General features: G+C 51.1%; 1 protein-coding gene across 4 annotated transcripts in view; it reads right to left on the minus strand.

Annotated features, from left to right (window-relative positions):
- LOC142583217 (irregular chiasm C-roughest protein-like) overlaps positions 1-12,755 on the minus strand; it is a 188,198-nt gene that overhangs the window by 20,354 nt on the left and 155,089 nt on the right. For all 4 annotated transcript variants that reach the window (XM_075693583.1, XM_075693584.1, XM_075693585.1 and 1 more), the window contains 2 exons: positions 11,181-11,388; positions 4,507-4,621 (listed from right to left, as the gene is read on the minus strand). In XM_075693583.1, the coding sequence (XP_075549698.1) occupies positions 4,507-4,621; positions 11,181-11,388 (323 nt within the window). The remainder of the gene's footprint in view (positions 1-4,506; positions 4,622-11,180; positions 11,389-12,755) is intronic.

The following is a 12,755-nucleotide window of genomic DNA, read 5'->3' on the forward strand; positions in this document are numbered from 1 at the left end:
AGAAAACATCTAAACGCGACGCAAGTGGGGCTACGGCCCTAGTCGGTCGCATCTGTTGTCGGTTCCTCCTCACCTCAATTTTCCTGTCCCTTTCTTTCTTTCTTTCTTTTTCTCTTTCTTTCTTTCTTTCTTTCTTTCTTTCTTTCTTTCCCGAAACAGGCGTTTTAACGCGCTTCCTGTCCGTACACAAGCCAAATGCGGGTCAATTTAGCAATCACAAAAGGGAGACCCCCCTCCCCCCCTGCCCCTTGGTCTCCGCCCTCCAGCCGCTCACCTCCCTTTCGCTCGGACGAGGAGAAAAGAAGGTGCATCGATGGCGGTGCTCGAATAAGCGGCTTCGATCCACGCGCAGCACCACTTACGAGCGAGAGCTATGGGTGGACAATCAGCATTACAAAACATGAAGCGTCCCGCGAAAGCTTTCCGCCTCGCCCCCCTTTCTCCTAGCCACCCCCCACCGCGACCTCCTCGCGCACAATCTCCGTGCCCGCGGTGTATAGCATATATACCTTCCAATGCTCCAGCAGTGCGTCGTTGGTGCTTGCTTCACGCATAGCTTTCGACTCCATCTCGCTCTCTCCTACCGCTGCTGTACTCTTCACAAAGTCTGACTCCCCCCGGCCGCCGCACCACTCGAGATGGAGAATGCGAGTGTGTCCGCTTCGGTCGGCGCGGCGGTCGATGCGTTCGGTGGCAATATCGCGCCTCCAGATCCTGCCACGGGGGCCCGAACCCCGCCAGCAACCACCCCCGGGTCCACTCCTTCTCCCCTCTCTCGATCGCGCTTGATGAATGCGACTCGCCGCCAACACAGCGCGGGGGCTTTTTCCGGGACAGGCAGCTGGCTCATTCGTCCGCCGATCCCCGAGGTGCGATAATGAAAAGGGCGTCGAGGGGAGAAAGGAGGCAAGGAACGACGCGATTTGTTGTTGCCTTCTACGTGCGCTCACCGATTCCGTTTGCCCGAGTCTGCGGCGGCGGCGGCGTACGACGGCGGGCGCTGACGGCAGAGGCGCGGGAGAATCGCCGTATATATAGATATATAACTCTCTCGCTTGTGGAGCGGCGAGATCTTTCCCGTACAGGCCGACGTGAGCATCGCGCCGTTATTGCTCGGCCGTCGCGAACGGCCCTTCCACCAGACAAGTTGAGAGGGGGAGAGATATAAATGAGAAGCGAAGGGCAGAAAAGTAGGCGGCTGAAGAGGCGAATGGGAGCCTGAAGGGGTTCCGACATCGAAGTAGTCGGTGAAGTGCGCGCACCAAAAGTGCCTCTGAAATTGCGTTCTCTTCTTGGCTTCACCATCTTGTTTCCTAAAGGTACTGTCAGGAAAGTGGGAGGAGGAGGATGTTACGTATTCGCTACACAGCTATCTTCCAAACACTCCCCGAGATGTGGAACCGCGTATAAAGACTTATAGCCCCGTCAATGAAAGGCAAACGTAACTGGCCGGCTCCGCGTGCAATACGGAAAGCTATGCTGTTGTGAAGTCAGGGGCCCGACCGGTCACGAAGACTCCATGGCTGATGGCGTGCCAGGTGCCGAGAGAAAGAGTGGCGCAGAGCGACGTCCGAGCGATGAGAAAACAAGTTTTATGCACAACTTTACAAGATCATGATTTACTAGAACGACTCTTTGATTCTTGGAGTCGTTCATGTCAAAGTCTTTACCTGTCTCAGCACAACCTCTCCAACACCCGAGCTCCGCTTTTTAAGCAGTTCATTTCCCCCTTTCGGTCGTCGAAGGAAATTCAATGTCCGTCTTCTCGGCCAATCGGATACCCGCCACGGTGGCTTAGCGGCTATGGTATTGCGCTGCTAAACACGAGGTCGCGGGATCAAATCCCAGACGCAGCGGCCACATCTCGATGGGGGCGAAATGCGATAACTCCCATTTCCTGTGCATTGGGGGCACGTTAAAGATTCCCTGGTGGTCGAAATTATTCCGGAGTCCCCCACTACAGCGTGCCTCATATTCAAAATCGTGGTTTTGGCACGTAAAACCGCACAATTCAATTCAACTTAAATTCAGTTCGGATAGTTGTAACTGGCGCGCAGTCTGGAAAATCCGACCCACGGTGTCGCACCACCCCGCTGGACTCCGGTGTCCAACCTTCGACCCGCCCTCGATGCAACGAAGACGCAATTTCATGTGAAACTGGGATCGACGCTGTTCCTGCGAAGTCGCCGGCGTAGGCTCCTTGCAGCAATTACTAGAATGCGCATGTAGGTACAATGAATCTTTACCATTTATGTGAGCATTGCACCTGTTTTATACTCTATACTAAAATGAAGCTCTTTGATGCTATAGCTGTAGCTCCTTAGAATTTCGCTCGAGTGGAATCCGTCCCCTAATGCTTTCGGTTTGACCTTTCAATTCTAAGTTAGCTAATCTGTGCAAGGTCGAGTTAAAACAATCCATCGCCACTAATTGATAAAGAAAAAGGAAAGGACGGCGCCTATTAAAACGAATCGTTTTTATGAGGAACGACAAATTTGTAGATTCACCTGATTATTTTATTGCTGCGAATTTACAATAGGGCAAGAAACAAAAAATGACAGAATAAACTGGTAGTCCCTTTTCAGTTTTATGACAGGCGTTTGTACAAGGTTGAGAACAGCACGCGATTCATTCACGAAACACCATAACGGCCGCTACACCTGCGCATTGCTTCAGTCCCCTAACATGCCCCGGTTACATATTCGTCGCCACGTTCCTTTTGCCGCGAACAGGCCATCGGCCGTAGTGAAACGGCTTCGCGCGGTCATTACTTCGCCGGTGCGGCAGAGAGTCATGCACATGGGCGCGCGTCGAGCGTGCCATTATGCTTCCAACTTCGGAAGCGCGCGGCATGTCGAAAGTTCCCACATTACTAGATCGGGCTCTTTTTTTTGTTTTTCGTCTCTTGCGAGCGCCTTCTCGTTTAGCATAACGGGTCACACACGCACGCACGCACACACACGTACGCACACGCGTGCAATGGTGTAACAGCGACTCCCGCGGCAACTGCGATGCATAGGCGCGTTCCTCCGTTCCCTCGGCGCAACTACACGCGATGGCAACGACAAACGCGAGTGGCCTGCGCAAAGCGTTTGCATCTTGCATTCAAGACACGGCGACGAATGCCTACTCAGTGTTGGCCCGCCCTTACCACTAACCTCAATGGCGCAGCGGGAGCCTGCGTTGTTGCGTGTGCCAAGCAGTGACCCCCCCCCCCCCCCCCGCCACTTTCCGTTCCCCACCGACCCCCATTGTTCCTCACACCCTCCCACAGAGCCCCCCCCCCGCACACGCACACACACACACACACACACACACACACACACACACACACACACACACACACACACACACATACACGCACACACACACACACACGCTGCTTTAGGGGATCGCTGTTCTCCCGAATGCTCCGGCTGCTGCTCACGCATTCGCAATGCAGCGCGTCGGGGATAAGGGGGAAGAAGGGAGGCACCTTTCGGTCGGGAACGACGAAGCGACACTTTTGAATATTTCAAAGCACGTCCCTGTCATTAAGATACTCTCTTTCTGCTCCGCGGGGCGCAGCAGCTGTGCGCGTTGCACTTTTGGGAGGTTCGCCGAGCAAGCGCGGCAAGAAAGAAAACAAGAGCGGCTCATATGTAAACTATTAACGTCACTCAGAAAGAAAGTCAACGCCCCGATCCGCTCAGCCACGCGCACAGCACACACGCACATACACACCCCGTGGAGTACAGGGGCAGTGTTCGTATGTGTCTGTACGCACCGCGTGATCTCTTCCTTTGCGAAATCCGCTGCGCACGGAGCTTGAGCTACGAGTCGTTTCCCGCAATAATATAAAAAAGGGTGACGAAAGCGGGAGCCTCAGGGCTGTGATGGAAATCACTTGCGGCGGAGACCCTTCCTCGTAAAACGCGGTGAAAATCGCCGAGTCCGCCGCGGTCGCGTCCGAGAGAGTTGGCGAGCGATTTCGTTGCCTCGTGTTCTACACGCGTTCTACTCACGCGTCAACGACAGGCACGCACGTTCTGGTACAGCTGGTCCGATCTATTCGTTGTCGCGAGCGCGTCTATCGGTTTGCGAACGTCAAGAAGCACTCGACATGCGCTGACGTGACGCTGCAAAGTAAACTCGAGCGATAGCGGTAAGCTGATCGATTCATTGCCTGCACGTGTCTCTGCGGCTTCCTGCCCTGCATAGCAAGGGTAATGCATGCAACTAAGAGCGCCATCAAAGGAGGAGGCCGACTCGGTCAAAGCAAGTGCACTCAATACTTCTTTCTCCGGATCGAACACAAGAAAGTAATAAGAAAAGACAGGGAGATAACTGAATTTTTAACGAGAAGAAAGAGGAAACAATCGACCGTCTCGCGTCTGCATATTTTTTAATGAAACTTCCTCGATTCGCCTCTCAAAAAGTACCGGGTGAATCGATTTCGATTCGGTCTCCGGCAAAGGAGTAATAGATGGCTCCCCAATCGACGCCAGGGGCAGCAGCTTATCTTACCTGTACCACTTGTACACGATGTCTGACGGGTTGGCCGTGGCTTGACAGTGAAACCGGACGTCGTCGAACTCCGATATCTTGTCGGACTCCACCGTCAAGGTGATATCGGGAGGATCTGCACCGAAAGAGAGGAAACGCGGTTAGGCAATGCGGAAAGAACAAAACAAAACAAAGGTGGCAGCTAAACGTTAAAACGAAAACGAGAAGCGATCGGAGAGCGTGACTGAGGCCCTGGTAAGATAGGGATGATCTGACAGCGAGCACCAAGGAAGACTGGGTTCCACACGGAGTAGCCTCAACCTGGTGCTAGCCACGAGGCTACTATTGTAGCCACGAACGCCCCTTTTGAGTCACTAGGAGCCGGCTACGCTGAAAGTTGTTTTGAGGTAATGGAGAAAGTGAAGTGAACCTGGTACGGCATTATTGGCGATGGTAACTACGCGAACTTAAAACGGTCCGAGACGGTTTTTATGCGAAGCATACTAGCCGCACAACCACGCTCTTCCTTGCTGCGCCGCGCGCGGCCGCGTAGCTACCATATGACGTCATAACAGCTGCAAAAGCGGAGGCTCAACTCGTGCGCTCGCTTGCGGCCGCGTAGCTACATAGCCGGGTCTCAGCTCGTGCGCTCGCCTGCGGTCGCACAGATGGTACTGCGGCCTAACTCCCGCTCCTCCCGCTAGGGCACTGACGTCACAACAGCTGCAAGCCGGGCTCAACTCTTGCGCTCGCCTGCGGTCGCACAGCCGGTGCTGCGGCCTAACTCCCGTTCCACCCGCTAGGGCACTGGCGTCATAACAGCTGTATAAAAGAGCGGCGCGCTCTCGTCGAGGCCAGTTGTATAGCGCGATGGCGGGAAAGGAAAGGGCCGCTCGTCAGACCGCAAAGCGCAAGTTACAAAGAGCCACGGAAACGGCCGAAGAACGAGAAGTTCGGCTTGCCAAGCGACGTGCACAGTACGCGGCTAAACAGCAGCGTTCCTCCACAGAGTCCGAGGTAAAGGATGAAGTTGCGAGTGTATCTGGGAGTACTTCTACTCGCTCGGAGCGGCGAAATGCAACCAAGCGGAGAATACGTGCCGAAGAAACTCCGGAACAGAGGCAACAGCGTCTCTAAAAGGAAAGTGCTTACAGGAAGAGGCAAAGCGAGAAACGAAAGGAGCAGCTCGCAGAAGAGATGGTTTTACTACAGACGCAAGAATACCGATATTGGTTTGAAAGTAAAGGAATAAGCAGAGTAACGCATGAGTTATTTCTTCGTCTAGCCGAACCAAATATAGCCAAGCAACAGCAGTTCACCAGGCTAAACAGTGGTTCAACAACTAAAATAAAGGCTAGTATGCTTCGCATCCTGGGCTTAACCTTAGCTAAGCCACAGCCATTTTTTGAATACATTATGCTAAGGAAGTATTAAAGCCTGCAAAAAAGGCACTGGCTGCTGCTTCTCGGATAACAGCAATACGCAATGAAAGAAAGTACGTGCCCAACGCCACACACGAAAGAAAGAGGGGGGATAATGACCGTAACAACAAATGTCGCAGTTTTGCCCGAAAGGCGAAGCACCGATAGCGATGGCAAATTAGTGGCTAACTGTACCAAGTGAGGATACTAGATTTAGCGGCCGTATAAACTTGTAAACATTCGCTTACTAACTAAATTAACAAAGACAGAATGTGTAAGCGTGACTGAACGAGGACGTAGAAAGAAAGAGGCACAGGCAGACAGAGCTGTTTTTGTGTGTCTGCTTCTTTCTGCTTCCTTGTTCACTCACGCTTACACATTCTATTATGAATTCGAACCAACTAGCTGCGCGGGCGCGCACTTTGCTCACGTCGCAGGTCGCTTTCAAGACACACGAACACCGGCAACGCGTCCCTACAGCGTCCGCCATTCGCGGGCTCAACGCCGTAGTAGACGCCGCGGTTGTCTCCACTCTGTACGGAGCGGCGGGCGAGGAGGACATCGAGGCACCCATCCCCCTAGCAGGCGCCGGAGAAGAACGCCCCTCCTCCCTTGCCTGACCCCCCTGCCTCGCGCGCGACAGGAGAGGGCACACTTCCGGCCCGCGTTCGTCGATCGTGTACGCGAGATTCAACCGCGTTCGCAGGCTCATCTTCGCAAGTTTTCACTCACACATACAGCATACGGCGCGCGGCGACGGTTTTATCCGCCCCCTGGACTCTATACGGAACCTCACGGCGACGGCGAAAGCAGAAATGCGCCTTAAGTGTCCATATAATTGAAGTCGCAATGAAAGTCACTAAAGACATGCATATCTGGAGCCATGTCGCAGAAAGGCGCGTGAAATAAGGCGCGGGGAGGTGGGGCAGAGAATGAATTTAGGAAAGCTAATGAACTGGTTAGTCCTCACTACAACGCCATCGCCTACAAGTTGCAGGCGCGTACGCGGGCGCGTGATTGGGAGTCACGGCGTTGGGACATAGTAGGAGACGAGACAACTTGGCATTCGTAAAGGGATCGACGCGGTTTTACCGACTGCAGAGGTGCCGTCCGCGATGAAGAACGACGTGGCGAGTGCTAAATCGAATGAAAGCGTTCTCCTGGCACCTACCGAAATAACCGCATCTTGCCACTGCGCCGCCGCTAGAGCGCAACAAACTATCTTAAAGTTCCATCTGCCGGGACATTCGATCAGTATCGAGTTGGGAGCAGAGTCAGTAGAGGACTCTGTATATGGATATATATATAGTCAATCTTATTTGCTTCTTTTTTGTGTCTCGGTATTTCCAAAATATTTCGAGGAATGAGAGAGATCGCTCCGGCAAAATCCGCACGCCCGATGGTCCGCCGCACGGTGTACAGGTTTCTGCATCCAGGAAGTGTACACACACAAGTTGCGTCCACAACGCGCACACAGGGCCTCCCTGGCTTTTACGATAGACACACTTTATAGTAGCGAGAGTTTGCCGTCTCTATTCAGGGAAGCGCAGTAGATGTACAAGGAACCAGGTAAAACGTATACGAAAGTAACGGCAGAACGCACGGAGCGAAAGAGAAAAAAAGAGAAAGACGCGGAGTAACGGTAGAACCCACGGAGCAAAAAAAAGAAAAAAAGAAAAAACGATGCGGACAGCGTAGATGTGGCCAAGTCTCACGGCAAGAAGAATGACATCCGTTCACAAAACTTGGCGAACGTGAGCCAACGCAAATACGACGTAGGACACTCGCGCATCGGTCAACAGGTATCCGAGATAACAAGAAAAGTCGGCAAGTAGCAGCGAAACCCTAGGCCTACGTCAAGAGGCTGCTTCGCTCAAAAGAAAGAAAGAAAGAAAGAAAGGAAGAAAGAAAGATGGTGAGAAACCGACAGGCAGCATGAAGAGGTGTGCGCTGCGAGTAAATTGGAATTCCCGTCGTGCCTTGCGTGTTTCGCTCTTATTCTGCGCAGACTCTGATACCGCCAACGCCGATAAGCTTGCTTAGAAGTGGCTTTCCCGTACTTTCTCGAAAAAAAAAAATGATAAAGAAGGAACCGCAGTGCGAGAAAGGAACGGCTATATTTCTCTCCTCGCCACTAGACGCACTGGGCCACCCGTTTATTCGTGTCTGCGACAACAATCGACGGTGCTTCCCTCTCGTGGAGCCATTGAACGGTGGCACACTGTAATACAAAAACGGGAACGAAAAATAAAATGCTCTACACCGCCCCCAAGAAAAAAGAAAAAAAAAGAAATGAGACTCCAGACAGGTAACATAAAAACTCGGAAATGTAATCGAACCAAAGCCAGCGCATTTGGTCGAATCTAACTGCGCTCTCCCACGTTCAATATCTCTTTCTTTCCTTCGCCTGCCCTTTATTATCCCTGTCTACCCCACTCGTTCAATAACCGCTTAGCTTCGGCATTTTATTATTATTTATTTTTTCTCGCTTCGTCTCAAGCTTTAGTAGTTACTCCTTCGCAACTCGGGCCTCCCGAGACGAATTTCACTTTATATTTACGCGCTCGAACGTGTGTCCTCAAAACTCGATTAAGCGAATTTGACTCAAAATGCCATCAGCGAGGTAACCTTTTCGCAGTACCTCGTGTCTTTCGTACTGCGGGCCACTCTGGGACACGCTACACGTTTATCAATCGATTGAGCGAAAAGAAAAAGAGAAAAAGACAGAAAAAAGAAAACGAGAAAGACAAAACCAGACAAGACGCTCACTTATTGCAGGCACGCCTCGACCTTTTGCTCTATCTCAGGTTTAGACATCACGCATCACGTCAAGATACACCGTGTCGACGCTCCGGTAAATGTGTTAAAAGCTTCTAAAAACAGTGAGCCGTCTTTTAAAAAAATTTTCTAGCGCTGTGATATCATGTTTCCTATCTTCCGAACTATAATGACGCAACAAATATTTTCCGGCAGAACTGATCTACGATCGCTATCCGAGTACGCGAATAGCCGCACCGCGTCGCACGTGAGGCGTGAACTCCCGCGCTTCTCTTCGGACACGCTGCGTCATCTAGCGGAGTTGCCACGAAGTACGCGCATGCGCAGTGGCGCGTACCCGATGACCCAGGCTGACGTGTAAGAGGTTCACCGAAGATTTGCACATACCGTGTGGCGCAAACCAGTATCACATACCCGGTGACACATACCCGTAGGAACGAACCACATTTTTCTTTTAGACTGCACTACCTTCGGGATTGCGCCACATGTTTAGATCAAACCATCTTCTTGAGCGGCCCATATATTTGGCTACGCAGTTACACAGGTAGCCGGAAAGAAAACCTGGTCTAACAATGCTAGGAATGCTGTCCGCATTAAAGGAATTGGCAAAAGGTCGCCGATTTATCGTGTAGCATACGATTAGGGGTGAGGGGATGGGGTGGCAAATGGATATCAGTACATGTTTTCTATGAGCGTGAAAATAAGGAAAGCGACACGAACAAGCATGCTAAATGTGCCCCCAAATTTAGATAGTTGGGACCACGTAGATGTGTTCAGGAAAGGAGACACTCACATCATCATCATCAGCTAGGGACGTGAAATGTGTTGTAAGTAATGAATGCGCCGAGTAAAAGAGTCGCTTTTGAAAAACTAGACTTTATTTACTTATTTATTCTTTTAGCGCGGCTACAACATTACTTGAACTTAGTCTCTTTCTCTTACTGCTAACAGACTGTAATCCCCGAATACGCGCAAGAATAGGCAGTGCCACCTGATGGCGCCAGCCAAGAAGAGTGATCGAAAATTTACTTCAGCAGCAACGAAGTCTCGCGACCCAGTTCAGCTTCGAAGCCGCTATTTCCCCTTGACACTTTCGTACGCTTTGAAGAACCTTTCGGGGGAGTTGGAAAGCGGCAGCCTTGATTGGAAGTGAAGGCATCTCTTTCGGCAAAATGTACACACGGTACGCACAGGAGAAGTGATAAAACCAACGCGACGCGTGCTTCGTTGCACGGTGCCCCGCATACGTTGCTTCGGGTATTGCAACCCTCGTTTACGAGCACTGTATGCGTGTATATTCTGTATAGGAGCTCGAGAAAGCACAAATTGGGACGCGACGTGCTTTTTTTTTTTCTTGAAAAGAAAAAATACCGAAGCTGAACGACGTGTGGATGGACGAGGCTATCGACCGCGCGCGGTGTCTTTCAGGAAAAATCGCGCAAAGGGGCCCTCAATTTAGACCTCTGCGGGCTACAGATAGGTTATACAAATTGCGTACAGGTGACGTTGGGCTATAGCTGGTGCGAGGCTTCGAAACCATGTGTCGTCAAAAATAAAGCAAAAGAAGAAGAAATAAACCGAAAGAGTGTCAAACTCGCAAATAACGGTTGCGTGTAGCAGAGAGATACAGCGAGTGAAGTAAAAGTAAAGCAAAAAAGAAAACAGGGAGCTAACTAGAGCATATCTCCGGTTGGCTAGCCTGTACTGGGGACGTAGAAGAACGGGTGGAAAGAATTTAGGAAAAGAACGCAAAAGAAAAACAAACCTTTAACGCAGAGTAAATGCGCACGAATGCCAACGATTTTTCACAGACTGACAAAAAAAGAAGTTAAATTGTATAATGTGACGCCAATGCTGCAACGAAGAACCCAAGAATCCAAACCGCCTTCGTCCACGTGTTCCAGAGCTTCAGAGTTCCGCTAGCGACGTACAGGGGCGGCTCTATCGCAGCGCCTGTTGAAGCGATATGGCTACGAGAGCCGTGCCCCGTATACTATTGAGAGAGAGGTGCGTACCATTCAGTTGCCAACAGGGGAGGGGAGAGAGAGAGAGGAAAGGGGAAAGGCAGGGAGGTTAACCGGAGAAAAAGATCCGGTTGGCTACCCTACACTGGGGAGAGAGGGGAGGGGGAGGTAAAGTGGTAACAAAGTAGAGATAAGGAAAGGAAGGAGCGTAGACACACAATCACAATCGGTCACTGGCACCGAATACTGTCATCGCACAGCACAGTGACACTTGCCGCACTATCAACATCTGTTCAGGCTACAGCCGCCTGTCCAATTCTGTCGCCCTCAAAAACCGCAACAGTGCCTTCGTCGCCCTCTGCTGCGATGGCTTGTGATGGCGGTATTTTAAAATAAGTTCCTCTGTGAGAGGTCTTTGGTCAAAGCGCGCTATCGCGGTTGCGAGTGATTGTCTCTGTAAGTTATATCGAGGACAGGGGAAAAAAGAACAGAAGGCGCGGCCGGCCAGCAACGGGGCGCCACATGTACTCACACTTGACCTCCATGCGTATGGTGGCGAGCATGGGTTGCTTGAGCGCCTTGTTCTCGGAGCGGCAGGTGAAGGTCTTGCCGTCGTGCTCCCGGCTCGGGCTGAACGTCCACGTGAGCGCCGCGTTCGCCCGCTTGCCGTCTGACATGGGCTCGGTCTTGTACTCGACACCATTGGTCACCACGTTGCCGCTGCCGTCCAGCCACGTCAGCTGCGGCGACGAGAAGAACAGCCGGTTATTAGAACCGCGTGCAGTGTCGCATCGCTCTTAAGACAACAATCGAAGCAGGGGAGGGGGCCTCTTTAGACCACGAGCTGACGTCTCAAAGGCAGCGCTCTCGCCGTATGCAGGATGACACACACACGCACACAAAAAGCACGCGCGCGCACATGCACGCGCACGCACGAACGAACTCAAACACACACAAGCCCGCACACACGCACGGCGCTCTCACGGGCTGGGCCATATAATGTCGCGCTGTTGCGCCTGTGAATATATGAAACACTACCTCGGCCCGTAATATATAACGATTATTTTTTCGTATTCAATTCTTTATGCCCTTCGCCATTGGTTTGCACGAAACCGCGCCCTCGCTATTACAGAGATCGACCAATCGGTGAGACGGACGATAAAGAACGATCGATTACAATCGAACGAAAATAAGAATGAATAAATAATACGGATCAAGAAGTGGAAGTTCAGAATTTTAAAGCTTTGTTGTCGGGCGAATTCGCGCCCAGAAAGACAAGCAACACTCGAACCGCAACGACAGGGGCGAGCACAGCCGTCTGTCGTCAAATTTAATCCCGCGGTTCAAGTGCGTCTCCTATTTATACATGTCTCACTGTAGATTCCTTGTACGAATAGAAAAACAAAAAACGAACAAGAACAGCAAACAAAAACATGATACGGGAGGAGGGGGGGAGGGCTCATGTTTTTTTCTTGTTTTTCTCAATTTCTTTCACTCACTCCCAGTTGCGCTAACCTTAAGGAAACGGCGCCAAACATTTAGACAGCGTCTGTTCGGGTCCGATTGCTCATTTATCGGTAAAGCAAAACAACACTCATTTAATAGGAACCGAAGGCTTCAGTTTCGAAAGGTATGCGAACTTCACCCCCCCCCCCCTCCCGCCAATATGGCCCAAACATGAGGAATAAAAAAAAAACTTTGAAATTACTGTCCTCACACTGACGCCGAGGTACCAGCAAGAAGTTTCTGAAAGGAAAGCCGGGCCTTAATATTTTCCAGTTATATTGAACCTCTCGTTCTCCAATTGAGTGAAAATATTTTTTTTTTGCTGAATATTATACAAGTATAAATTGATTGAGTGTGTAACTTCAGTGTTCATTTATGCAAAACTAAGCCGGTTCGGCGAAAGAACGCGGGCGAATCGTCATTTTCTACAACACGTGGAGAGTCGGTTTCTATTCCGAACAAAGTTCATCTCCAGGAGAGAAAAAGAAAAAAAGAAAGGCTTTCAGAGTGCCTGGTCGAGCGATATGTCCCCAATTTACCCCGACTCGAATCGTCCGGGCGTATACCAGGAAGCGATCGCCTTCCTTCATCTTAATTTCCC

The sequence above is a fragment of the Dermacentor variabilis genome, chromosome 5, assembly GCF_050947875.1.
Source record: "Dermacentor variabilis isolate Ectoservices chromosome 5, ASM5094787v1, whole genome shotgun sequence".
NCBI classification, from domain to species: domain Eukaryota; kingdom Metazoa; phylum Arthropoda; class Arachnida; order Ixodida; family Ixodidae; genus Dermacentor; species Dermacentor variabilis.